Source organism: Penicillium verhagenii (assembly GCF_028828195.1).
Source record: "Penicillium verhagenii strain IBT 33310 chromosome Unknown utg000006l_segment0_segment0, whole genome shotgun sequence".
Classification (NCBI taxonomy): Eukaryota; Fungi; Ascomycota; class Eurotiomycetes; order Eurotiales; family Aspergillaceae; genus Penicillium; species Penicillium verhagenii.
The window spans coordinates 2875447-2899401 of NW_026643170.1; the positions used below are offsets into that span (position 1 = coordinate 2875447).

Here is a 23955-nt window from a genome sequence, read left to right on the forward strand (position 1 = left end):
CTGGGATGCTTGGTAATAGCAATCGGGTCTGGAGCCCGCATCACCGATTTTGCAAGCTGCCACTTTAATAATCGAATTTCACCTCATAGGCTCATACGATGGTTGCCTTGGCATCTTTGTGGAGCTAATTGGAGCTAGGGAGAAAGTACGGTCTCCTGCATGAAGCTGCGAATGATTGCTGGGCCTCGACCAAGTTGTGCCTGGATGGGAGCGAAAACCAGTCTGTGACTGCGAGTCCAGGCCGTTGATTACTAAATTCTTGGTTGTCTTGATTACTTGTATTTAATTTGGCCTATGACATTAAACCTCAATGCATGCTCGATTTTTTTCTCCTCTCCAATTCCTGCCGATCTTCACTAATTTCCAAATACATCTACCGTGACTGGCCACTGTAGTTTGAGGCCAAGTCACTTTCCCCGCAGCAAACATGGGATGGAATTAATCCCGCATATTTCATCATGCATAATGTGTCTCACTCTAATTGAAGGAACAGTACGGAGTAAGTACTTTGCATGAAGCCCATAGCTACTGTCCCGATCGGCTATGAAACAGTACTGCATCGGCTTGAAAATTGATTTATTTTGAGTTTTCAAGATCTACCTTGCTTCCAAAATCTCAATAAACATTACCTGTAATTGCATACATAATATATCAGAAAACCTTTTGAATAATGTATAGCAAATCAACGACAAATATATATGTATGAAATTCAATTAGATCGATCCAATTGCAGAACGGTGAAACTTTTTCCACCGGGGCACCCTAACTCAAATTATAAACTCAAGGTACCGAAAATCTAGTACTTGGGGAAAGTAACAAAATCCCAGCTCTTTCCACCCTCAATAAGCTGCGCATCCACCCCGTTATCCCCACTACTAACATACAGCACCTTAGTGAACGCAACAGAGCTATAATAACTGAACTCCGTTCCAGCCGGAATAAACGCCACATCTCCCATACTCAGCATCGCAACCGGATACTCCCCAATAGTAATATACAGCAAGCCCTCCAGCACCTCGAACGCCGCAGCGCCAGCCAGCGTATAGCTTGGCGGGCTGGTCTGTGTTTGCCGACTAAGCGAAATGGTCGACAGGGTATAGTTTGTATCCTGTGCTTGTGTGGATGTAACCAATGGCTGAATAACCTGGTATCCGTACTGCGAATTCAAGTACTTGGGTCCGTATCCGTTTGCGACAAAGTAAGGGTCGCCCGGGCTGCCGAGCGCATTGGCTCCGGTGTGCCAGGTGCTGTTGTCGATCGGGGCGGTACCGTTGACGAGATCGTAGCGGGGCTCGAAGGAGGTTTGGGCGTACACGTCGTAGGACTCGAGGGTGCTCATCATGCTGGCAGTGGGGGTTGAGGAGGACGAGCTCGAGTTGGAGATTGCGGGGACATAGGGCGTGTCTGTGCCAGAGGTGTAGTTTGTGCCGAGGTAGTAGAAGAGATCCCTGGTGGGAACGATGTTAGTATGTGGATTCGGTGCGTTTGGGGATGGTAGGTCGGGAGCATGGGGGGGGGGGGGGAGACTTACTCGAATCCACCGGGGACAATGACGCCGATCATCTCGGTGTCCGGGTCCAGGATCTGGAAGGTGTGTGTTGTGTTCCTGGTCACGGAGCCGTAGTCGCCTTGAGTGAGCAGACGAGCCTGCTGCTCGTTGCCATCCTTCTCGGCCCATAGCTGAAAGCGACCCTTCATAGCGAAGAAGTTCTCGTAGTGCTCTTCGTGGATATGTGGGAGTACACCCAACGCTGCGCTGGACGGGGCATTGGTGCTCATCAGCGTGAACGCATAGTCGGACGAGGGGCCGGTCACGGTAAACCGATACAGCTGGGTGCCGATTGTAACGGCATGCGAGTTGGCATAGTGCGGAATGACGTAGGGACGCGGAGAGGTAGGAGCATTCTCAAGATACAGATCGTCCAAAGTGAGGGCAGACTGGACGAGTCCAGTTCCGAACGAAGCCAACAGGACGAGTGTTGAGCGCAACATGATTTTGATATTTTTTAGATTTAGACTTCAGGAATTCTGGAAAGAAGCGCCATCCCGCAACCTTAATACACTAAAATTTTCGGATTTTCCGGACTTCTCTTCAGGAGATTACTTCAATATTAAGGACGATCAGGTATGGAATCGGCGATGGGCTCCATTGAAATCAGTGGGGTTCTCCACTGCGTCTCATGGAATAACTTGAGATGGACTTCCCCTGACCCTTGGTTGTATCGCGATTCGGCATTCCCGGATCGGCATCTTCACGCCCGCCGAGAGGCCGTCTTCGGTTGGCGCGTGAGCGATATCACCTAGCAATTTCCACAAAATGATTCCTGGAACTTTGAAACCTTGAATTGTTTGCCGAGATGTTTCCCGGAGCCCGGAGGATGTGGGTCAAAGGGAGTTAGTAGAGTGAATGAGCCCTTTATGGAGATGTTCCATAACAGGTGTCCCGACCGAATCAGATAAGATTGGATGGAGATTGCCTTTGCAAGGGTCTGGGTTTAAATTCCCGAAAATTTCAGAGGCTATCGAGAACCAATGCCAGGTTGATACATCAAGTGATGTAAGTACCTGCATTCTTTGAACCCATGCCCCCCGGGCCTCGGCTTTGCCCTCGGAATCGAAGTATCCACTTGCCGATTAGAAAATTGCAGGATTCTTCACAACCCGAGTCCAGACGCCGTCATTCTGAACCGCTAGTCCTGTAAAGTACAAAGGTTGGCATATGAAACAATTACAATGCACGCAAGTGGGGGTGAATAAAGTAAAGAAATAAATTGTTGCCGATAAAATGTATGTACAATAACGAAAGTGGGAGCACTAGCTCCTGAATGTGTATATATGCAAAGATTGTACGGAGTACCGTCGGTGGACCGTCCGGTCTTCCCACCCCGACTACCTATGAGTCTAGGTACAGGTATATGCTAAAAAAGAAGGAATGCATGCGCATATATGCAGGTTAGTCAATTAAGTAATGGGTAGCAAGAAAGCGCCGACACTATTTCCGGGTTAGCAATATGCCCCACGCCAAGATAGAACGAGACGGGAAAGCAACATACGAGATGGCGGCAAAACAGGCGCACAAAATAGCGCCTTCTAGATAATTAGTTTTCCCCTTGAGAACAAGGAAACTAACAAGCAGGGCGGAGCCGACCAGCGTCACCATCCCGAAACGATCGAAGTGAAGAGTCATGGGCTTATCCAAAGCCCAAGCGACAAGAACAATAACAGGCGCAACAAGCAACCCGATCTGAATCGCCGAGCCAAGAGCAACACTGATCGCGAGATCAAGCTGATTCTTGTGAGCGACAATGACGGCCGTGACGTTCTCGGCAACGTTTCCTGCGACCGGGATGACGATCAGTCCAACGAAGGATTCGCCGAGAATACCCTTTTCGTTCAGGACGCCGAAACTGGAGGCGAAGAATTCGGCGCAGATGGCTATTAAGACTGTTGAGGCGACAAGGATTACGATTGAAATTGCCCGGCTGGCGAAAGATAGGTTTTTGCAGTTGTGGATCCGAACTCCGTTCTGGTCTTGGTCCTGGTCCTCCTCGTGGGTATGGCCGCGCTCGGTATCGATGTGATCTAATGGTAGTCCGGACTCGGGGCGGAGGTCGTCCATTGGGGAGGCGGGGCCGGCGGGTTGAACTTCTTGCATCTCGGGTCGTTCGTGGTCCTTGTTGATTAGGGACACGGTGGATTCTTGGGATTCGATATCCATGAACATTTCGTCGTAGGATCGGCGGGTATGTAGTGTTTCGGACTCTTCACTGGGATCCGGGTGTAGTCCAGCGGCGCGAGAGCGGAATAGGTGGGCGTGTGATTTGAATTGGAAGAACAGGTAGAGAAAGTAGATGGCGAGGAGGATGACGGAGACGCCACGACTGAAATAGAGGGCCATGTGATCGGCTGATTTGATATCTTTCACGCTGCCATAGAAAGCGGTCTGGGAGATGTCAATGTTAGGCTTTTTTTTTCTTTCGGTCCAAGGTTGAGGTCGAAGGAGAGAAACATACTGGGATCATTAGACATGATACCGTTAGATTCAGTAATCCGACAAAGGCGTGTGTGAGATCGCTGTTATAGGTTTGGTCGGGAGATGCCCATCCTCCAGCGATGATTGCAGAACCCAACACAAGAAGCAAGTTGACCAGAATTGAACCAAGAAGAGATGCTTGTACCACTTTGATGTTGTTTTTCATCAGTGCCGTGCTAGTAAGGTTAGTCCCCCCGCATGTCACCAAAGCCGATAAGAAGCAACTTACACACTAGACAGAGTTAAAAGTCAGCAAAAAAAAAAAGCAAAATAACCGTGAAAAGCGCAGGGAAAAAGACATACAAAATAATTAATTCAGCCAAGTTACCGATGCTGATGTTCAAAAGAGCTCCCGCGGTCTCTCCCAATTCACGAGAAAGTCGTTCGGTCGCAAAAGTGAGGGTTATCGACAAGGGCACGATAGCGATCAAATTCCAGATAAAGATCACTAGCGGGGGGATATCGGATACGGAGAAAAGGATGGCTACTAGAGTAAAGGGAATCGAGAGTAGATTCTTGGATAGAAGAATCTCTCTGGCTCGTCGTTTGAATGCCGCGATGGGTTGGTCGCAATAGACGCATTCTACTCCTGGTAGGGAAATACTGGTCGTTCTTCGAGACCGCGTGTGAAAGAACTGTTTCACTTGGCGGGAGATGTTACCTGAAGCATTTGCAACAGCCATTTGTTCTGTAGATTCGAAAAATAATAGGGATTTAAAAAGTTAGAGAGCTTCGCTTATAACCTTGGAATAAAGCAAGAACAAAAAACAGAACAAAAAAGCCAGGTAAAACCATTTGGAAACATTGGAAACATTGGATACGCACGATTGATGCCCCATTGTCGAGCACGAGATCTATTTCCAGAACTGATGCTGGAGCCATCATCAATCAAGTGTGAATCGTCCCCGCAGGTTGAATTGTCACGGAAGGGACTGTTAATGTCATCTGCGTGGAGGCCATCTCTGACCATATTTGAAGATATTCCCGTTGGTTTGAGGTGTCGTGGAGGAAAAGGGGGGAAACGCCAGAAATTAAATGTAGCGATTACGATTATCCGCTAAGATTATCCCATGCCAAGAACTGGGCCTTGCGGGAATTGTTTCGGTGCAGATCCAATCAACCTGATGGCTTTTTTTAAAGGTGGATCTTGCCAATCAATTGCCAAGGCGAATAGGGGGGGTTTCCACCTCTCGTACACCGTATTGCTAACATTTGAACAGTGCGGAGTAGTAGATCTGTTGTCAACATGCGAACTTTGGGGGGTTTTTACATGTTTAACTGGATCAATTCAATTCACTCAATCCTGTCATTCGCATGGCTTTGATAACGAAGTTCGAATGATCCATTACATCGGCTCGGAAACATATCCGCTGCGAGTTTAGTGTTGATCATGTTACAGGTTTGTCTCGTAGATATTGGCACGAAATAATCACTCTTATATTCAACATAGCGCAAGTGCTGACCTGGAGATCTGTTTTTAGCTTAGACCAAGTTGTCCACATGCAACTTATTTAGTCCGGTGATAAAGACGTGCAAGATGACCATGTCGTATCGCAAAGCTTTCCCGAGTCGAAGCAATTGGCATTGGCTGAATCTTGATGTTCAAGATAACCATTTGACATAATAATGAAGCTATCGCCAAATTCGTCCCTCTAAACGAGAAGTTTATTTTCCATACCACAACCACCTTTAATGTAGTGTCACATTTGGTTCGCCATAATTTGCATTTGTGACACCAAATCAATCGGGTGGTATTCCGTTTCTGTGTGAGCTAGCTTTCAATAACCGTCGCGGCAAAGAAACGGCCTAAAAGTTGGCGCTGAGTCGCAAAAATATGTGGTTTTAGAGAGCTCGAAAAGAAAGAAAGACAAGTCTGAGAACATTACCTTTTGATAGAGATAAATCATTGCAGTCGCCATACTGTAAACCGTTCACTGAGCTGATACTTAGCTCGAGTCCATGTCATCACTGGGAGACGCGTCTTGCCACAGTGGACGTAGTGGGTCCCGCGCGTAGTCCAATAAAATATCGTGGCGCTGAACAGGTGGGTTGTAGTTCGTGTACTTTTTCTTTTCTGTCGAGAGATCCAGCTCTTATCATGAGTTACACACCAATGTGCTGGGTAAAATTCTAATTTCCAAGGTGGGTGGGTGGTGTCAAGAAAATAACGCTTATTTACGAGAAGCATAGGGCTGGCGTCTCACAACTCCCGGCACACAGAACTCCTCGCGGGCCCGACCTGAACGCCCTGTACCACCCAAACCCTTCTTTCTTCACGCAAACTCCAGACTCAAACAATAGTCTCTTTCACCTGCCTAACCAAATCCACAACAGTCTCCTTAAAACTCCGATACTCAACCCCGAGCTCCCTCGCCACAGTCTCCCCATCAACCCCATAAGAAGCACTCGGCTTCTGTCCAGCCTCATAACCATCCGTAACAACGCCATTAGCCCACTCAAACTCGCCCTTCATTATATCCGCCGCATACTCATACGAGAAGGGCTCCGGCGACGCAGGAACAAACCGCTTCCCACCAGCCTCGGGCGTAATCAATGCGCGTACATGCGCATCGGCCAGATCGCGCGCGTCGATCCACGCCGAAACACGCACGCCGGGCAGGGGGTCCGCGCCGGCCGCCACGCTCCAGAGATCCGAGTTCGACTCATTCAGTGACTCGATGTTGGGTACTGGGTGGACGACTGGGCCGAAGACCATCGGTGGACAGAGAGTGACGAGGTCGAAGGCGGGTTTCTCATTCTTGACGAAGTCCCATGCGGCTAGTTCGGCGAATTTCTTCGAGCCGCGGTAGGCGATTACGGATGTGGAGGCTGGGTCGATGGCTGTTTCGTAGGTCAATGGGTTCCAGTGGGCGCCTGTGTATGTGAAGCCTGGTGGAGGGGTGGAGTTCACGTCTACGACTGAGGCGAATGAGGACGTTAAGACGATACGCTGGATTTTGCTGCTTGGTTTGGCGGAGGCGGATAGGATTGATTTGACGCCGTTGATGGCGGGGAGAATGAGTTCTTGCTCGTTGTTCGTGGTATTGTAGAAAAACGGCTTGGGTGGAATTTGTTAGCTTGTGTCTCTTATTTCACCTCCGAGATTGGCCGCGCATCTGATGTGGTGGACATACGCTGGCGACATGGATCACGCCGTCAATACCGTCCATTGCCGAGTCGAAGACTCCGGTTTTGGTAAAGTCTTCCACAACCACAAAGTCTAGCTTTGAGGCATAGTGAGGTCGGGCGGCTTTCATTTGCTCGCCTTTTTGGGCCGATCGGGTTGCGCCGCGGACACGGAATCCCCGCGCTAGAAGGTTGTCCACGACATGGGCTCCGATGAAGCCGGTGGAGCCGGTGACAAGGATGTACCGGTCCTCGGGGGACTTTGGGGGAAACGATGACGAGGTATTTTGCGACATGGTTATGGATAATGAATAACGGTGAAAAAGAATGCGAAATGTGAAGAAAATGACATTCAAAAGACGCGGGGGGTTCTGGTGGACATGGGGTATATTCTCTCGGATGAAGTCCGATCATCGGCTCTCTCCCCACGCTGCACTATTGCTAGTGTGGGGAACCAACCCACGCTAGTGACCAGCCCATGGTCATTTCAGCTGTCAACTATTATTTACATCCAGGGATATACATGCTGACAAACTCTGGTATAGTGAAAACAAATTATCAATCTTCCTCGGGGTCAAAGATTGGCCCTGCAGGTGTCTTCTCCAGTCTCTGTCCATCCTCCGTGAAAATTTCCTGGCTTGGCACAACAACACCAAAGATCCGAGCAACATCTTTCCCGCGATTGACCCATTCATGGTTTGTTCCTCTGCAAACAACCACATCGTGCGGTTTCAAGGTCTTCTCTGCGCCGCCATCGGTAATAAATCCGACAGTCCCCGTAAGAACAACAAAGTAGTCCAAGCTCAGTGTCCGATGCATCCATCCCTTTTCGGCGGGGTACAAGTCCAAGATGCGGCAAGAGGGGCCTTTCGTATCGGCTAAGGGGACTAGGGTCTTATGTGGGTCGACTAGGGGCAGCATGTTGTCGACTGGGAACCCGCGCGACCGGTGGATTTGTATCACTCCGAAACCTGCATCGGGTCCTGGAGGGCTGAATTCGGGTGCCGTGGTTGGGTCGTAGGGGGTCAACGTTTCGTCAGAGGAGAAGTAGGCATTGCCTTGGGGGTCGTGGGAAGTAATGACGCGGCGGATTGGAGTGTCCATTTTACCGAGCAATGGTTCAAGTGTTTGAGAAGTAGAGATGGCGGGCTAGGAGTGAGATGATCTGAAAATATTTCATGGTTGACAATGGTCTTACTTATAAGGCTGTATATTCAAAATTGGCCCCCAAAGCTACAGCTGTGTATGGAGTTCCTTGCCAGGTGGAATTCGATTGCTAATCAGAACATTTTCTAGCTTAAAATCCGAAACATCACTGAAATTGAGCTGATTGGAAGCTCGAGAAGCTATCCTTCAAACAGGGATCCATAGTTAGTAAAAGTACCAGGCTGCGCTTACAAAGTGCATGAAGGATCGACCGATAAGCCCGAGAGATTACAAACCAGCTTGGAAGCCTTACACCCTACAACTTTCCAAGTTAAATGGATCATATCAGTCTGGGCTTATGTATGTTATGTTCACCTTCTGTTGAGAATTAATAATTGGATATACCCGACCATGGAACACTTGGAAAAACACGAGGTCTCGCAAATGCATGTTATAAAGTTGATCTCCCCTCCATTCGATTGCAAAGCTATATGTATTCCAAGATAATCAATTATAACAAGTGAACAACCAATCAATTGCGCACATTGCACGATCCCCGCACTTGAGTTCCCGTGACATCAATTAGAACAATCTCGCATATCACGTCACCTTCCTTCAGAATTATCAACTTACATCACAGCAAAACCGACCTCTGAACGCTGAACAAAATGCCGACCGCTACTGCTAAACTGGGCGACCTGGTATTGGCCCAAACTGACTCCTGGGAGACGGTCGAAGGAAATGTGTATGTACGTTTAACACCACTACCATCCAGGGCTACACCCGACTGCCAACGCAAATCCTGATTTGTGCTTCTAGTTTCCTCCTTCGGCTTTGAAGGACCAAGCAGCCTTTGTGAAGTCGTATACAAAAAGCTTTTGTCCTTGGAAGGGCGAAGCTGAGTACTACACTATCAAGAATGGAGGTGCGCAGGACTTTCTTTCGAAATTGGGGGTACGGCAGTAAAATAGTGGACTAATTGGTCTACCAGATGAGGTCGTTACAGATGCAGCATGGTACTATGCGACGCCTTTTGAAAAGGCAGCGAATATCAAAGACCACATTGCTTTCTGTGAGTATCGTTCCTGAAGTTAACATTTAGCTTGAAACCTTGAGACCTTCCAAGGTTTCCTGAACTGTATTGAATTTTGCTGATCATCTTTGCAGATAAATCCAAGGTTACGATCACAGTCGAATAAGAATGTTGCTTGATTCAAATGTCCGTGCCTGGATATCTACTTGGGAGTATAATCCGGATGCTTCCTCGAGCAATTTAATTTACCCTTGATTACTAATGCATGAATCAAATCGATTTATTGACCATAAATGGATGGTTCCCAGATTTGAAAACTCCCAGGAACTGATAGCCGTCCAGTAAATACACCCACTACTCACTCTCATCCGCATACTGAGCATCGTAAACTTCCTCACCCAGCTCCCGCCCCTTATAGCTCAACTTGTTCATGGGCAAAAACACAAATAACAACCGACACCACTCCTTCCCACTCCGATTTTTAAACGCATGTGCCGTTCCCCGCTGTATACACACATCCCCACGATGTAAATGCCGACTGGCCCCGGAATCAAGCACCAGATCCACATCACCCTCCAACACGACTCCATAGTCCAAGCTAACAGTCCGATGCATGGGGGTTTTCTTCCCGGGCTTCAGATCTATCATGCGGAAAACGGTGCCTGTGTCCGTTGTCAGGCCTGGCGGTTGGTGGAGGTATTCGTCGTACATGGCGATGTCGGCTTCGTCTTCTAGTGAGGCGGGCACGGTGTCTGTTGCGTAGAGAAGGGCTATCTCACCGTCACTGCCTGCGGGTTGGGAGGGCATGTAGTCGGGGACTTGGGCGTGTGAGAGGAATACTGCTTCGCCTTCTGTGCTGTGGGTTGTTATGTAGCGATGGATGTCGGGGAGGTCGTTGTCTTTGTGGGGATGCATTTTGGGTCGGCGGTATATGTTTCGGAGAGCCAGAGATCATGTGTGTTCAAGTTGTTGCGGATGTAGTTGGCAGACTGTGGTTGCAGAGATTGGATGTATTGAATATCGGAAAACCAACGCCGGTGCATCATGATGGCATCATAATTGATAAATAGGCTTAAATGCCGAGCCAAACTCTTAATTGCCACGTGCCAGCAAACAGGCTCATTCCTTGGACGGAAAAGATCATCCTCCATTTCTAGTAGAGATTTCATGTCGCTCAACGCGGAACGCTGGTATGTGTGAGCTCATCCAGCATGTCCATCCAGATACCTGTATCCAGTCCCAAATGAGCACTGTCATCAAGCATTTCGCTCCAAATATCTTCCAGTGCAACAGGGTTAATCTCCGTGGATGTAGGATCGAGTGTAATTTCATAAGGGGGTGGAGGTGTTTGATCAGATGTCCTGGATTGAGCCAGCACACTATTCTCTGCCTCCCCCAAAGCCAATTGTCGGGTCGCCAGTAGTTGCTCTGAGTGTGGTCCGGGCCCGGGTCTTTTTTGCTGCTTCCAGTATTTGTGCAATACGCCCATCATCGCATTGATGCCCTCTCGTGCAATACAAGAAGCCTGTTGGGCGCGACTAAGCATGCGACAAGCATCAAGGACCTCCTGCTTTTGTTTCTCTGCTAAAATATCATCCCAGTTAAAGCAAACATTGATAAGTAGCGTGACAGCTGCCATAAACACATGATGCATCACAGCCCAGAAAAAGGAGCCATTGGGTGCAAAAGTGGGTAGTTCTTCATCCATGATGCGCTTCAACTCGAGTACCTTCCGCGCTGATTGAAGCGAGACCACATGGGAGTAAGAGTACCGTGGATCTTTGGCTCCGCGGACAAAATACCGGCGATGTAATCGACAAAATCGTGCATGGTACCCCTGCTGAATAAAAGTTCTTTGCCATGACAGGGTCGGTCGCTCTTTATAGAGATCGGCATATTCTCGCTTTGATGCCTGGTCGTATCGGAAGAAAGCAGGGAGGCCCGCATATGCCTCTTGGAGCATACGCTCCAGGCTAAGGATCCTTTCATACGGCACCTCCTCGTCCTTGAAGTGTTCCTCTGCTGATCCATCAACGATTTCTCGACATACCTCGGCCAAACGGAGGCGGGCAAGTGTATATGACATGCACGTGGGGACAGAAAGCGGCATAGCAGTTTCGCTTTCTAGATCAGCATCCTCGATGTTCAACGGTAACCGTACGTTCATATGCTTGGGATTGATGGAATAAGTGAATTCCTGTGGTCCACTGAGAAAGCTAAGAAGCCTATAAAAAAGAGAATTGATCAGCAAAGTTCATGTACAGCTGATGAACAACTTACCAATCATAGGTAGCGATGTCCCACCACAGCCTCCGCTTAAGTTCCACATCAGCCTTATCGTAACCATTTACTCGACGATCATCCTCGGAGCTTGGCGCGTCCAAGAAATGAAGCCCAAGACTCTTTGCTTGGCCGATCATGGTACCGATAACAAAAAACGAGGCGACAGATGGAATCAAACTGAGGCCAGATAGATGGTGCCCAATAATGAGCGACGCTTGTAGACCGGCGACGGTCGGATATGACATAAAGTTGCTTTGAATCAGTGACGCGCCCGCAAGAAATGCGGCGTCCCTACTCCGACTTTCAGCACGCTCTGCGGAATCCGTGGATAGGACTTTGAAGAACATAGCCGTGGCGGATATGCTGAACAGAAGTGCAAGGACGTTAAGGTCTATTGCCTTGTTCTGTGCAATACTGTCGTATAATGCATGAATGTCCTGCCTGGTGCGGTGGGCAATAACAAGGTGGTACTGATAGTCCAGATAATTGCAGTAATAATCCACCAGGTCCAAAACCTCAGCCTCGGAGGGCAAAAATGAGATAAGGGGGACTGTTGCGGGATTCTGATGGGATGCGGTGCAGCTGTCATTCAAGAATGTAAACACCCCCGTAGTACCCATGCCCGCGCCCGACGGTAAACTGGATTCAATGTGCGGTCTTGAAAATTGGAGTCGAAGAGTAGCCGGGACAGCACTTGGGACTCGGTGTCCCATGACTATATTCTCCAGCCTTTCTGCCGTGAGATGCGGCTCATCTGTAATGCGATTTCGCGGCTCCGGCTGGTATGTGGGTAACTGAGATCGAGGTGGATCAAATGTGCCGATCGACGGAGTCTTCTCTGCGATTGAAACTGGACTCCTAAAAGGGCCGGGGTTTCCGTAGTTACAATCCAATTTGCGAGCAGTACAACTACTGCATGGAAGGGTCCGGTCGCATTTCAGCTTCTTTTTTCGGCAGGAGTCGCATGATACTGCATCTTGGCGGGGTTGCCTCTTTGAGGGTGGCTCTGACGATTCGGTGCCTTTTCTTTTCATCATGAGTGACTCCGGTGCGCAGAAGGGAAAGTGTCACGGAGGTAAGCGCTGGGAGAGTTGGAGATGTGAGCTGACCTTGACGCGACCGGAGAGTCCATGGAGAGTCCGGCCCGGGCCTTGGCACCGCTATGTTTTGTATACGCACCGGAGTCTCCGAGAGCTCTTATTCTTAAGAGGGACTACAATTCTTCTTGCGTGATGAACTTCAATGCATTACTATTTGAGCCTCAACTCTTTTTAAGCTGCTTTGATCAAGATCTAAAAAATGGCCACTGATCCTGAGAACGAATACACGTAAGTTTGTCACCGTACTACTATCTACATGAATTTCCTCTAACATCGAGCAGAACGCAAGCATGGCTCACGATTTTCGGGGCATTCACATGTCTTTTCTGCACAGTCGGGTTTCTAAACTCATTTGGCGTTTTCCAAGCTTACTACGCGACAACTTTACTGGTCCATGAATCTGAATCGACTATTGGATGGCTTGGAGCTATGGCTATTTTCTTCCTTTTCTCGATCTCCATGTTTTCTGGTGGAATGCTGGATATCTTTGGACCCAAGGTAAGTCGAATCAATCCACCGAAGCAAAGAATATGAAGCAAGTACTCATGTCTTCAGCTCCTAATATGGACGGGGTCGGTTGGTACAGTTTTCGCGGTGATGATGACCTCGCTCTGCAAAGAATTCTATCAGTTCGTGCTAGCACAGGGCATTCTTCTCGGGATCTCCATGGCTCTGGCTACATGGCCTGCACTTGCGCTTGTTGGACAATATATTAAGAAGAAGCGCGCGGCTGCGATGGGGATTGTCCTTGCTGGGTCCTCGCTTGGTGGCATCATCTGGCCCGTTGCGATCGATCAGTTACTCAAAAGACCGAACATTGGATTTCCCTGGACGATGCGCATTGTTGGTTTCATCATGATTCCACTGTTCTTGTTCTCCTGTGTTTTCTGCAAATCACCTCCGAAGGTCCATGTTTCCTTGGATGTTGATCCGGAGAAAGAGACCGATCGACCTGCTCCAGAAAAGAAAGTTGATCACAAAAAGGAGGCGATTGCACTCTTCCGACAGCCTTCAATGCAGCTGCTGTGCCTTGCGATGTTCATAACATACTTTGGCATGTTTGCGCCGTTCTTTTACACAACTTCCTACGCTGTTGAAAAGGGATTCTCAACAACCCTGGCATTCTATACTGTGTCGATTGTCAACGGAGCCTCGTTTCCCGGTCGCATTCTTCCAGGAATTCTGGCTGATAGAATTGGCCGATTCAATTGTATAATCATCTCAACCTTTTCAGCGGCTTTGATAGCACTGTGTTGGACGAGTGTGGATTCAACTGCTGGCTTGGTGATTTGGTGCGCTGCTTACGGTTTTGCATCGGGGGTAAGTGCTTCAAAGCTTTACCCAATGCTGATACCTATCGCTAATTCTCAAAGGGTATTCTTTCATTACAACAAGCCTGTGCCGCTCAGGTGGCTACGCCTTCTACATTCGGTCTCGCAATTGGTGGCGTGGCTGGATCCACTGCTTTTTCGTAAGTCGGCATAGCGCGCTTGAAGCTCAAAATTTGCTGATGAATCATAGTGCTATGGCCAATGTTCCAATAAGTGGAGCCCTGGTAGAAAGATATGGCTATTTGTCACTGTCGCTATTTTCCGGTGTGGCATTGCTCCTCGGCGGCGTATTACTGATCCTTGCACGCTTAGTCCAAAGCCGAAAACTTTCGGGAATAATATAGACAGTGCTGGCTTGGTTGGTCACTTTGGGCATATAATCTTGAGGAGTGGCCTTCAAATACGCATCTTCAAAAAATCAGTCCAGTCTTGGGTTCAGTTTGTGATCCTCAAACTCACCATTGCTTCTTATTTGAATTAGGTATTTTCGTTCCAGCCCAGTACCGCCAAACTTCAAATGTTCAAATATTATTGATATACGTCTTTCGCCAGTCATTCTAGCTGATTATCTGATTGATTTTGGTTTATTCTGCTTCTATTCTGGCTTTCGTATTCGTGCCTCAAGAAAAATGCCCCCTCGTAGTCATCAATAAAAATGCAAATTAATTACAGCAACAAAGTCTCTCTCAAAATATATCATTCACAATCCGGCAACTCGAGAAAGGATTTAAAAATCTTCTCCGGCGGCCCGGCGAATTGCTGCAGTTAACCCGTCAGGCTGACTGATAAACGGACTGTGGGATGCGTCTAGCGTCTCGGTCTTCATCCCGAAGCCATCGGCTGTTCCTTCGACCATCATCTTTTGTACTGGCAGGGGAATTGCCGCATCTTGTAGGCAGTACAAGTAGGTAGAGGGGACATGTTTCCATGCGGCATAGGTGCAAACAGTGTGGAAACACTGGTAGCTATGAGGCCTCAGAGCAGCAACTGCACTATCAATCTGCGAAGGAGTGCAGTCATTGTAGAAGATCTTGTCTGGATCCGCAGGGCTAGCCTCCAGCTTGTCATCTGAGACAATAAACCAAGGGAGGTCATTGCCACCGAATGCGCTGATCAGCGATTGTCCTTCTGGAATGACGAAGGAGCAGCAGAAAAATAAATGGGTAACGCCGCCGGCAAGGCCAGCTTCCTGGCGTGTTTTGATGTCCAGCCCTTTGATTGCTTCATTTGAGGGTAGGCCACCATAGGAGTGCACGACAAGCACCACATTTTGCCCTTCGTTCGCTGCTTGCTCAATCTCTGCGCGAATCGCTGCAACATCCTCGCTGAAGTCCAAGAAGTGTGTTGGTGGGTTTACCGAGGGAAGTGGGATCTTGCGGGTCTTGTAGTTGACTGCTTCGAGGCGTTCCACGATGGGATCGTAGCAATCGGGGTTGTGCCATGCACCTGGAACGAAGAGCACAGTAATTGATTCGTTCATTTTTGTCGGCTGGGATTTCAAGGTTGCAGATTCGGGATTTTTTGAAATGTATTGTTTTTTTTTTTTTGCACGGTGCCTATCAATGCAGGAGAAGTTAGTGAAGGATGGCAGTAGGTTTATATATTCCTGCACATGTGGAATTTTGGGTCCAGTCAATGCCGGCCGTGTCTGTACCACCAAGGTAATGTATACCACGTTGGGTCTGTATTACCATGCCAAGCGAATGAAAGTGATGCCAAGTGACCAAAGACGGCATATGCTTCGCGGGGCTGCAGGTATAAGTGGATCTAGAAAGCCATGCTAGCTCCTTGCAGAGGAAAAGCCGACCGAAATGAGCACGGACCGCTAGATCTGTGATCAGCGGCACATTTTATTCAGCGAAAATGTCAGTGACCACTTACCTAATTCATGATTTCATTCTAAATCTCCACTCGTGTTATCTCACACTCGTGCCAAACGAGAAAAGTCGAATCATGGAGGCTTCTTATAATCGAGGCTTTGTGTCAGGAGATCACGTGAGTAACGCGTGTTCCCGTTGTCTTATAGCGGGCTTCTGCCTTCCTTCTCTTCTGTCTTTCCCTAATCGAAATATTTAATTAATCCTTTACTTGTTTCAAGAAGTCATGAGCTCCTTTCCCCCATCTTTGATTATTGTTTATTATCAATTTAAGCAAGATTTCAGTGAGATTATCTTCTCAATGTTCGAATCCTAGATCCTGGTTATAAGTATTCAGAACTCGAGCCGCCTCACTCGCTTACCAAATAGTTTAAATTGCCAGAAATGTGGGGTATTACAAATTCAGTGTTATTCACAATCGAACATCGTTGATTGGCTACTATCTACCACACGTTCTGACAAGTTCTCGTGGCAGAGCCAGTACCGAATAGTGGGGTCTTTGCAGTCTATCGGACGCTTTGACATAGGTGGACTGGTGGACCACTTGTTCACCCAAATAGGTGAAGTTATAAATCGATAGAAAGAATTGAACATTGGTACGGGACGCGGTCCTTAGTAATTTTCAAGACCCGACTTAGTGCTTGGCGGTTCGAATTGAAAATTTGCAAGAACCAAAAAAAAGATTGTGCTGGTAAACGTGTAGCGGATGCTTTTCTTTACTATTGATCCTAATGTCGGCTACCGGGTGCTACAGGAGGTACGCTTATTTGCCAAGACTAATACTAAGTCCTCCAAGGATTTCGGATCTTTACCTTGGCGCATCAGGCCACTCGTTGCACGGATTCCGCGGATGCCGTTCTATTTTTTTGTGGTAGATGAATTACAATGAAGGAATTCAACCATCTTTTGTATTTTGATAAAGGCTCAAAATTGAGCGCTTTATAAAGAAGGGCTTTCTCCAAGATGATATTTATTTCATATTTTCGTTTATCAACTCCCTTTATTACTAGCTTGCGAAATTTATTATTCTAATGGTGGAGTCTCTCATTAGAGGTAGTAATGCCAGTACCCAAGTTTCTCACCCCTATTACCCTCTAGGTGTCATAGTCGATAACTATGTCACAAATACTATTCCTGCCCCGGTACTCGTGTTGATATTTGCTGTCGGCACCTTGGCCATTTTTGGAGGAACCCATCTTGTCATTAAGCATTCAAGACTCAACATACCTCCATCAGAGGTTGCTGCCACCATGTGGTTCGTCCTATGTGGTTTTATCCACCTCTTCTTCGAAGGTATACTTTCGATCTCCTTTTTAATATTTGCAGCGTACTGATTATGTCTATAGGCTATCTTTCAGTGAACTTCCGAGACGTGGCAGGTCGCAGCGACATTTTTGGCCAGCTGTGGAAAGAATACTCTCTCTCCGACTCTAGATATCTGCTACAAGATCCCTTTGTCGTCTGCATGGAGACTGTCACCGCTTTCATATGGGGCCCTATGTCCTTCGCTTGCGCCTACTGTATCATCAAGGATCACCCGTTACGTCACCCTCTCCAATCCATCATTAGTTTGGGACAGCTCTACGGCGATATACTCTACTTTGCCACTACCAGCTTCAACGAGACCATCGCTCAAATTATTTCCTGCCGACCAGAGACATTCTACTTCTGGTTCTACTATGTGTTCTTTAACGCATGGTGGATCGTTATCCCGCTATTGCTGGTCTTGCACAGCTCCAAAGAGACGGCGGCTTCCTTTACCAAAGTGAAAGCGCTAGAAAAGGAGAATGGTATTCGGAAAAACCTCTAGGTCGAGAAGAGACAACAGGGCTCAAGTGCTACAGACTGGTCGCAAAATGCGAACACGGACGGAAGGAGGAGTCTGGAGCGAAGAGGCCCTATGTAGGATTAGGGACTCAAGCTGGGTGGAGTGACTCATGTGGGTGTTACATTTATGTAATATATATTCATGGTCTGGAATCCCAACTGGTGAAAGCCGATATGCTTTGTTCAGGACGCTATCAATTGATAATTTTCTAATCGAAGCGGAACTTGCTACGCAGATTCGCCATTGCAGCCTGTTCTCGCTCCTGGTGCTGCGCATGGATATCCGCCGCCACCAAGAACCGATGTCGCTCCAATACCTTCTTAATCAGGTCTTTCCGTTCCTTTTCGCTGTAGCCCCTGTGCTCCCGTTTTCTAGCGAAGACGTGGTTCATCATAACATCGACTTCGGGCGTACTTAACCCTGGGTGCAGCCGACAACACGGGGCCTCACAGATACCGCATGGCAGCGACGTGAGTCTTTCCCCATCAGACGAGGGGCACTTGAGGACTAACGATCGGACGCTTCCCTCGGGGGCCTTCACAATAACCTCAAGACAATTCACGCACGGATGGCCGCCGTCCTCACCTTCATTGGGGTTGTCCAGAAGCTCCCGGCGCTCCCGCATCATCCGCATGGTGTGTTCCCAGCTGCGATCGCAGCCTGGAATCTCACTTGCTTCAGCACGCCCTGTACTAAATATTTTGTTAGTCTCCTGGCTTTCTTATTCCTGATCTTCTGAGCCCCGGCCTACTTTTGGTTCATGATAAATTGGGTGTAGTGGAAGGGAGTGAGTGGGTGTTGGGTAGAACACAAGATACCCGCATAAACATGACTTCCAGCAGCTAGGTCACAAAATGACAGTGCTGACTAGTAATGTTACATCCCTGCAACATGTGACCCCTGCACCCATGGGCCATAACCCCGTATAAAGAATTTTTAGGATATAAACACTGTGGTAAAGATTTCGATGCCTATTGATCGGCTGAAGGTTGATAGTTGACTCAATTATATTAATAGCTGTAATCAGAATTTCCGGCTCCTTTTTCTCTGCCACGCCACTTGCCAATAATGCCACACCATTGTTTGGAAATTTGGGAGGGCTACGCGCGGGTTGGAACGCCAAGACCAATTGGGATTGGCCCATTTCACCTCCCCCCAAAGAAAACTGCGTGCAACTACAATTACAACATTGGGCCAATACTACTTACCAAAATTGTAAAGAATTCTTCGCTACTCGTCACATCGTCCAAGCACGCTTGGAAGATATCAGTGCTTCAGAGCATACCTGGGAAACGACCAGCACAACATTTCATACAACACCCTGGGGCCTGGAGCAAGTAAGTCGGACGTGCCCCAAAAACAAAACATTGCCCATTATAATGCTAGCTCCTTGTGAGCTCGCAGGTGCGTCTAGGATTATGTGACTCATGTAACTGAAGCTTATGTTCAAAGCCCCAGGGGCAAAACTACATGTACTACTAGTTTCGAACCTTGGACAGTAAACCCTCTACAAACGGACATCCAGATGTCTGGAACCTTATACCAAATAATCCTTGAAGTTGCCTTGAGAATCATGGGTGAGGTAGTCTTCAAGACTACATAAATAATGAGATTATATGGATACAAATAGCTCCATTCAATCAATGTCAACATCCGATGGTACTGAAGGTTCTATCGTTTAATTTGCTGTCGGGGGCACAGCACAGGGCCAGATTGTTAAGTGAATTAACATAAGTTAATAATTTCGATTGGAAGGCTCCAAGGTGCCTGTTGGGTACCGTAACAATTTTTTTTCTCTCTTCTGTCCTTTCTTCTATTCTTCCTCTTTCCTCCCGAGGTCCTCAAAAGCGCAAGATTGAACCATCTCTTTCATTCAACTCGCAACAACATCGCAACTCGCAACAACATCGTGACATCCCACTGAAGGGTCTTTTCGGAGACCAAATTTTTTTCAAGATGGAGCAAAGTGGTATGTCGCTTTTCTCAGGCCTTTGATCTTTCCATGACCTCCTTCATGGCATGAATCGTGTCATTTCTTTGCTTCGCGTGAAATGAGTACTAACCATGCCTTCAATGCAAGACTTTGAGTACCAACTAGGACTTCTCAAGCTTGAGAGCGAACAGGACGAGATTGAAGATGCATCTCTAGCCCCAGTTTTTGCAGGCCCAATCCTCGATATGCCCATTCCAACCCCATCACAATATGGACTTCTAGGAGGTGTGAAAAGTGTTTCAACTCTTACAAATCAACGGACTGTTCACGACAAAGATCCTCGGTTGCTTTTCAATGTGGCTTCTCCATCAAGCACATTTATCTGTGGTTCTCAGGGCTCCGGCAAAAGTCATACCTTGTCTTGTCTACTCGAGGATTGCTTGATCCCATCCAGAGCTGGACAGCTTTCAAATCCCCTCACAGCAGTCATTTTCCACTACGACACGTTCATTAGTGATACAGCCGGCAGCCCTTGTGAAGCTGCTTTCCTATCCACTGACCCTAACATTGTAGTCCGGGTTCTTTGTGCGCCTACAAATATTCGCACCATAAAGGTGATACCATTCATTCACTTTGTATTCCTACCAGGAGACTTGGCTCACAATTTTTTAGCGAACCTACTCGAGATTCAGCAACATTACGGTGGAACCTCTGAAAATCGATCAAATTGATTTGAACACCAAGCGTATGCTGGATCTGATGGGAGTGGGCCAAGACAGTAGTAGCCCTCTACCCCTCTACATGTATACCATCCAGCGAGTCCTTAGGGAAATGCGCATTGACCAACAAACCCACGAAACCGAGTTCGATTATGCGAATTTCAAGTACAGAATTGGGGCAGCGGGCCTTCTTTTGGGACAGCTTGAGCCGCTAAAACAGCGACTTGATTGTCTGGAGAGCTTTATGCCTCCCAAGCAAACGATCACTGGCTCCAAGCCCACCGGGAAAAAAGATAAAGACGCTACAACACGAAAGAGTTTGGGTTCAAGCTGGAAGCCAAAGGTAAGGTTCTCATGATCAATATAGAGCCTACAAGTGACTAACACTTCGATTTAGGCGTCGCAGTTGACGATCGTCGACTTGTCTTGTCCTTGTATCTCGGCCGATACTGCCTGTTCCCTATTCAATGTCTGCTTCGGAATCTTCATGGAGCAGGATTCGCAGATCGGCAGAATAATCGCACTTGATGAGGCTCACAAGGTCAGTTGTATCTGATACTGTATTATGTGATGGGCATAAAAGCTGAACTCCTATAGTACATGAAAGGCTCAGTGGAAGCCAAAAACTTTACGGAAACTCTACTTTCGACAATCAGGCTCCAACGCCACCTCGGTGCTCGGATTTTTGTCTCTACCCAGGATCCAACCATCTCCAGTGACCTTATCAGTCTGTGCTCCATTACAATCGTCCACCGTTTCTCCTCGCCGGCATGGTTATATGCACTCCAGGGTCAAATCGCTGCTGCTGCCCTTGGCGCGGTATCGAAAAAGGGGTCCGCGGAAGACCCAGATGTTGTAAGCAAATACGCTCTCTTCCATCAGATTGTTCGTCTTCGAGTGGGCGAAGCCCTGCTGTTTTGCCCCAATGCTGCGTTTCCCATTACACCGGAGGATGATAAAGGAGTTCAAGGGTCCAAAGCTCCGAAGTTGATGACTCTGGGTGCTGGATATGTGGTGATCAAGGTTCGAGATAGGTTGACGGAGGATGGTGGGAAGAGCGTTTTATCTTCTTGAGCAGGCCCGCCAAAGTCTCTTGGTTGTTAAATGTGGTGGAATCTTTGGGAATGTGTTGACGAGAGCCTTCGGGCCGAGGGAAACTTAAAAGAGGAGCAGTTGGAGCGATCAGAGAAGAAAACATCACTGGGCTTTTTTGTGTGATAGGAGTGGTCATATGTGAAGGCTGTATGGTATTCGTGACTCTCTACATACTTTCAAATTTCGTTCTGCTCATGCTCCACGTTTCTCACATTGTAATTTTGCTTAACTGGCGAGTGCAATTCCGTTGCGGTCATGACAGCGGACTCGGCTTGACACTTTGCGCACGATCAGGACCGCTGGGAAGAGGCGTCCGGCTCACACTTGAACACCTCTTCAGATTCAGTTGACTGCATTAACTTTATGGGATTCCGAAATCCATTGTGACCAGGGAAGGTCGCGCAGCAACATAGACAGGGAAAGGATATTCTGAATGTGCAAACCGCAATAGAGGACTTAAAAAATAAAGACGGCGGCAAAAAAAGGAGCAAGCCTGAAGGGCAGGGTCGGAGTGGAAGAAAATAATCGCAAATATGCTTGCCGAGCGATTGGAAATTCAGGGCTGAAATGCTTCTCGTAACGAAGTATCGTATCTTTCTTTGTCTTTCACTTTTTGTTCAATAAAGTCGAACGTATTGAACGACCAGTACGGCATAGTAATGCGCCAAAAGGCAGGATCATCATGAGCCTGTGAGAATCTCAGTTGGATGTGATCATAGAAAATTTTAAACAAAGCTGTAGGATTAGCGAGGGCTAAAGAACACCAGAACGTGCCGTTCTCTAGTCCCTGTTTCATAATGGGACACAAACGAAAAGGTGGATCGAGCTTTTTTTCTTCCTCGGCAAAAGCGTCCAGAAACTCTGCATGGAGGGTTTTGTACTCATCCAAGTTGATCAGATCAACAGCTTGGTTTGTCAACCAGTGTGGAGGATGGATCATATCTACTGGGTGAGAGCAGGCCCATTCGAGATCTATAAGGCGCGCGATATTCCAATCATCGTCGACAAAGACGTTGCTCTGGTTGAGATCTGTGAGATTGAGGAAAAATGGTCCTCGGAGAAGATCCCGACGAAAAAAGCAAGGCCATATACTTCTCATTACCATCAGTGCAGATGTCTGATAGAAACCATCTTCGACACTGTTGACTGCATTGGGTTGGTGGCGAAGGCGACTCTCATGGAGAGAAAGAGTGTCATGAACAAACGATTCGACACTGGTGTGGGTCGAATGTCGCTGTATGTCGACCGGAATCTGCTCGTTTTTCAGTTGTTGGATTTCAAGGGTAAGAGGTCGATTACTCAAGCTTAAATAACCATTTTCATCCAATGCGAACGAGCCAATCTTAGGCAATGGAATCCGTGCCAGTGTCAGCATAATGCGAGAAAGGCCATGAAAAAGGTTTGTGCGCAAGGTCGGATTGAAACGTCCCTCCTCCCAAGTTTCAGAAAGCATCTTGCCTCTCGATGGATCGATATATTCAATCAAAATATAGGGCGTACCAAGGAGAGTCTGGTCTTTGGTGGCATTCTCAACGTAGAAAGATGGAACCGGATAGCGTAGTATCTGCAAAAGCCATAGACGTAGACGCTGGATGTTTCGAGTGAAAAATGGAAGGTTGTCGGGGTCGGTGAACTGGGACTGATTGTAAACAAAAATTCCAATCGGCAAGCATGTAAACGCGACATACAGATTTGCCACTTGATAGCCCGAATCCATAAAGATGCGGAATGGGGACAGTGGGACAGTTCTCTTTGAGCCACGCATACGTCCCAACTTCACAACGGACCTTCTCGTCCGCATTTCCTGGGCAGCATTTCTCTCCAATCCGATAGGGTAGGGGAAACCGAATCATGACCTGCCTTTCAACATTTCCTTTCAGGTCAACAACGTCAACCCGTATGCAAACATTGAAGCTTCCGTGTATCCAGTCCCCCACATCCACAACACGACATTGATCTGTAGATGCAAGGCCAAGGTGGTGAGCGACGATCGTCTTGATCAGGTCTCGATTCCGGTCCAACTGGGTGAAAAATCGAATCTTTTGATCTCTGTAGCCCAACTCATGGAGAATGTTAGCATCTTGTTCCTTTGCTGCGGCATATGTGATCTCGCCACGAAGCAAACGACGAGGCTTCAATGTAGAGGGTAAATCATGGCCCTGGTCTTGAGTCATTGCATTTTGGATGTTTTCAAGACGTGAAACTAAGGCTGAGTGGAAATTAGATAGAGTTGACATTCAGTTGAGATAGGGAAAAAGAGGTAAGCAAATGCCATCTCGGGGGAATAATGTTCCGTACATAGTACACATACCCAACTCTCGCCAGGCGTTTTGGGCGGCGAAGTGAAATGGCTTTTGTTCCCTAGACCCGATGACTAATTTGGCTAGCCACAGGTGATAGGTGATTTCAGCTTCGTGGCTACTTACTAGAACGATATTTTTTGGTCGTCCC

At 47.7% G+C, this 23955-nt stretch overlaps 13 protein-coding genes across 13 annotated transcripts; 4 read left to right on the forward strand and 9 right to left on the reverse strand.

Annotated features, from left to right (window-relative positions):
• Positions 1-796: 796 nt before the first annotated feature.
• On the reverse strand, positions 797-1992 carry N7466_006443 (uncharacterized protein; the record flags this gene model as incomplete). Its single annotated transcript, XM_057165840.1, has 2 exons — positions 797-1448; positions 1532-1992. 2 exons carry the CDS (start codon positions 1990-1992, stop codon positions 797-799), a joined length of 1113 nt encoding a protein of 370 aa, XP_057021439.1.
• A 969-nt stretch (positions 1993-2961) lies between these two features.
• On the reverse strand, positions 2962-5003 carry N7466_006444 (calcium:cation antiporter; the record flags this gene model as incomplete). Its single annotated transcript, XM_057165841.1, has 5 exons — positions 2962-2992; positions 3054-3943; positions 4014-4209; positions 4337-4721; positions 4859-5003. 5 exons carry the CDS (start codon positions 5001-5003, stop codon positions 2962-2964), a joined length of 1647 nt encoding a protein of 548 aa, XP_057021440.1.
• Positions 5004-6323: 1320 nt separating this feature from the next.
• On the reverse strand, positions 6324-7455 carry N7466_006445 (SDR family oxidoreductase; the record flags this gene model as incomplete). The annotated part of the gene is made up of 2 exons (XM_057165842.1): positions 6324-7091; positions 7168-7455. The coding sequence occupies 2 exons, from the start codon at positions 7453-7455 to the stop codon at positions 6324-6326; spliced, it is 1056 nt and encodes a 351-aa protein (XP_057021441.1).
• Positions 7456-7717: 262 nt separating this feature from the next.
• Positions 7718-8263, reverse strand: N7466_006446 (cupin domain-containing protein; the record flags this gene model as incomplete). The annotated part of the gene is made up of 1 exon (XM_057165843.1): positions 7718-8263. One exon carries the CDS (start codon positions 8261-8263, stop codon positions 7718-7720), a length of 546 nt encoding a protein of 181 aa, XP_057021442.1.
• A 710-nt stretch (positions 8264-8973) lies between these two features.
• Positions 8974-9504, forward strand: N7466_006447 (DUF427 domain-containing protein; the record flags this gene model as incomplete). The annotated part of the gene is made up of 4 exons (XM_057165844.1): positions 8974-9054; positions 9125-9230; positions 9297-9377; positions 9473-9504. 4 exons carry the CDS (start codon positions 8974-8976, stop codon positions 9502-9504), a joined length of 300 nt encoding a protein of 99 aa, XP_057021443.1.
• A 188-nt stretch (positions 9505-9692) lies between these two features.
• N7466_006448 (cupin domain-containing protein) lies at positions 9693-10253 on the reverse strand (the record flags this gene model as incomplete). Its single annotated transcript, XM_057165845.1, has 1 exon — positions 9693-10253. The coding sequence occupies one exon, from the start codon at positions 10251-10253 to the stop codon at positions 9693-9695; it is 561 nt and encodes a 186-aa protein (XP_057021444.1).
• A 259-nt stretch (positions 10254-10512) lies between these two features.
• N7466_006449 (transcription factor domain-containing protein) lies at positions 10513-12658 on the reverse strand (the record flags this gene model as incomplete). Its single annotated transcript, XM_057165846.1, has 2 exons — positions 10513-11563; positions 11619-12658. The coding sequence occupies 2 exons, from the start codon at positions 12656-12658 to the stop codon at positions 10513-10515; spliced, it is 2091 nt and encodes a 696-aa protein (XP_057021445.1).
• Positions 12659-12920: 262 nt separating this feature from the next.
• On the forward strand, positions 12921-14196 carry N7466_006450 (putative MFS monocarboxylate transporter; the record flags this gene model as incomplete). Its single annotated transcript, XM_057165847.1, has 4 exons — positions 12921-12949; positions 13003-13219; positions 13277-14041; positions 14095-14196. 4 exons carry the CDS (start codon positions 12921-12923, stop codon positions 14194-14196), a joined length of 1113 nt encoding a protein of 370 aa, XP_057021446.1.
• A 583-nt stretch (positions 14197-14779) lies between these two features.
• On the reverse strand, positions 14780-15532 carry N7466_006451 (alpha/beta hydrolase; the record flags this gene model as incomplete). The annotated part of the gene is made up of 1 exon (XM_057165848.1): positions 14780-15532. The coding sequence occupies one exon, from the start codon at positions 15530-15532 to the stop codon at positions 14780-14782; it is 753 nt and encodes a 250-aa protein (XP_057021447.1).
• A 1428-nt stretch (positions 15533-16960) lies between these two features.
• N7466_006452 (EXPERA domain-containing protein) lies at positions 16961-17739 on the forward strand (the record flags this gene model as incomplete). Its single annotated transcript, XM_057165849.1, has 2 exons — positions 16961-17222; positions 17276-17739. 2 exons carry the CDS (start codon positions 16961-16963, stop codon positions 17737-17739), a joined length of 726 nt encoding a protein of 241 aa, XP_057021448.1.
• A 226-nt stretch (positions 17740-17965) lies between these two features.
• N7466_006453 (uncharacterized protein) lies at positions 17966-18391 on the reverse strand (the record flags this gene model as incomplete). The annotated part of the gene is made up of 1 exon (XM_057165850.1): positions 17966-18391. The coding sequence occupies one exon, from the start codon at positions 18389-18391 to the stop codon at positions 17966-17968; it is 426 nt and encodes a 141-aa protein (XP_057021449.1).
• Positions 18392-19821: 1430 nt separating this feature from the next.
• Positions 19822-21483, forward strand: N7466_006454 (uncharacterized protein; the record flags this gene model as incomplete). Its single annotated transcript, XM_057165851.1, has 4 exons — positions 19822-20304; positions 20363-20752; positions 20807-20950; positions 21007-21483. 4 exons carry the CDS (start codon positions 19822-19824, stop codon positions 21481-21483), a joined length of 1494 nt encoding a protein of 497 aa, XP_057021450.1.
• Positions 21484-22060: 577 nt separating this feature from the next.
• Positions 22061-23678, reverse strand: N7466_006455 (uncharacterized protein; the record flags this gene model as incomplete). The annotated part of the gene is made up of 2 exons (XM_057165852.1): positions 22061-23137; positions 23193-23678. The coding sequence occupies 2 exons, from the start codon at positions 23676-23678 to the stop codon at positions 22061-22063; spliced, it is 1563 nt and encodes a 520-aa protein (XP_057021451.1).
• Between the last annotated feature and the right edge of the window lie 277 nt (positions 23679-23955).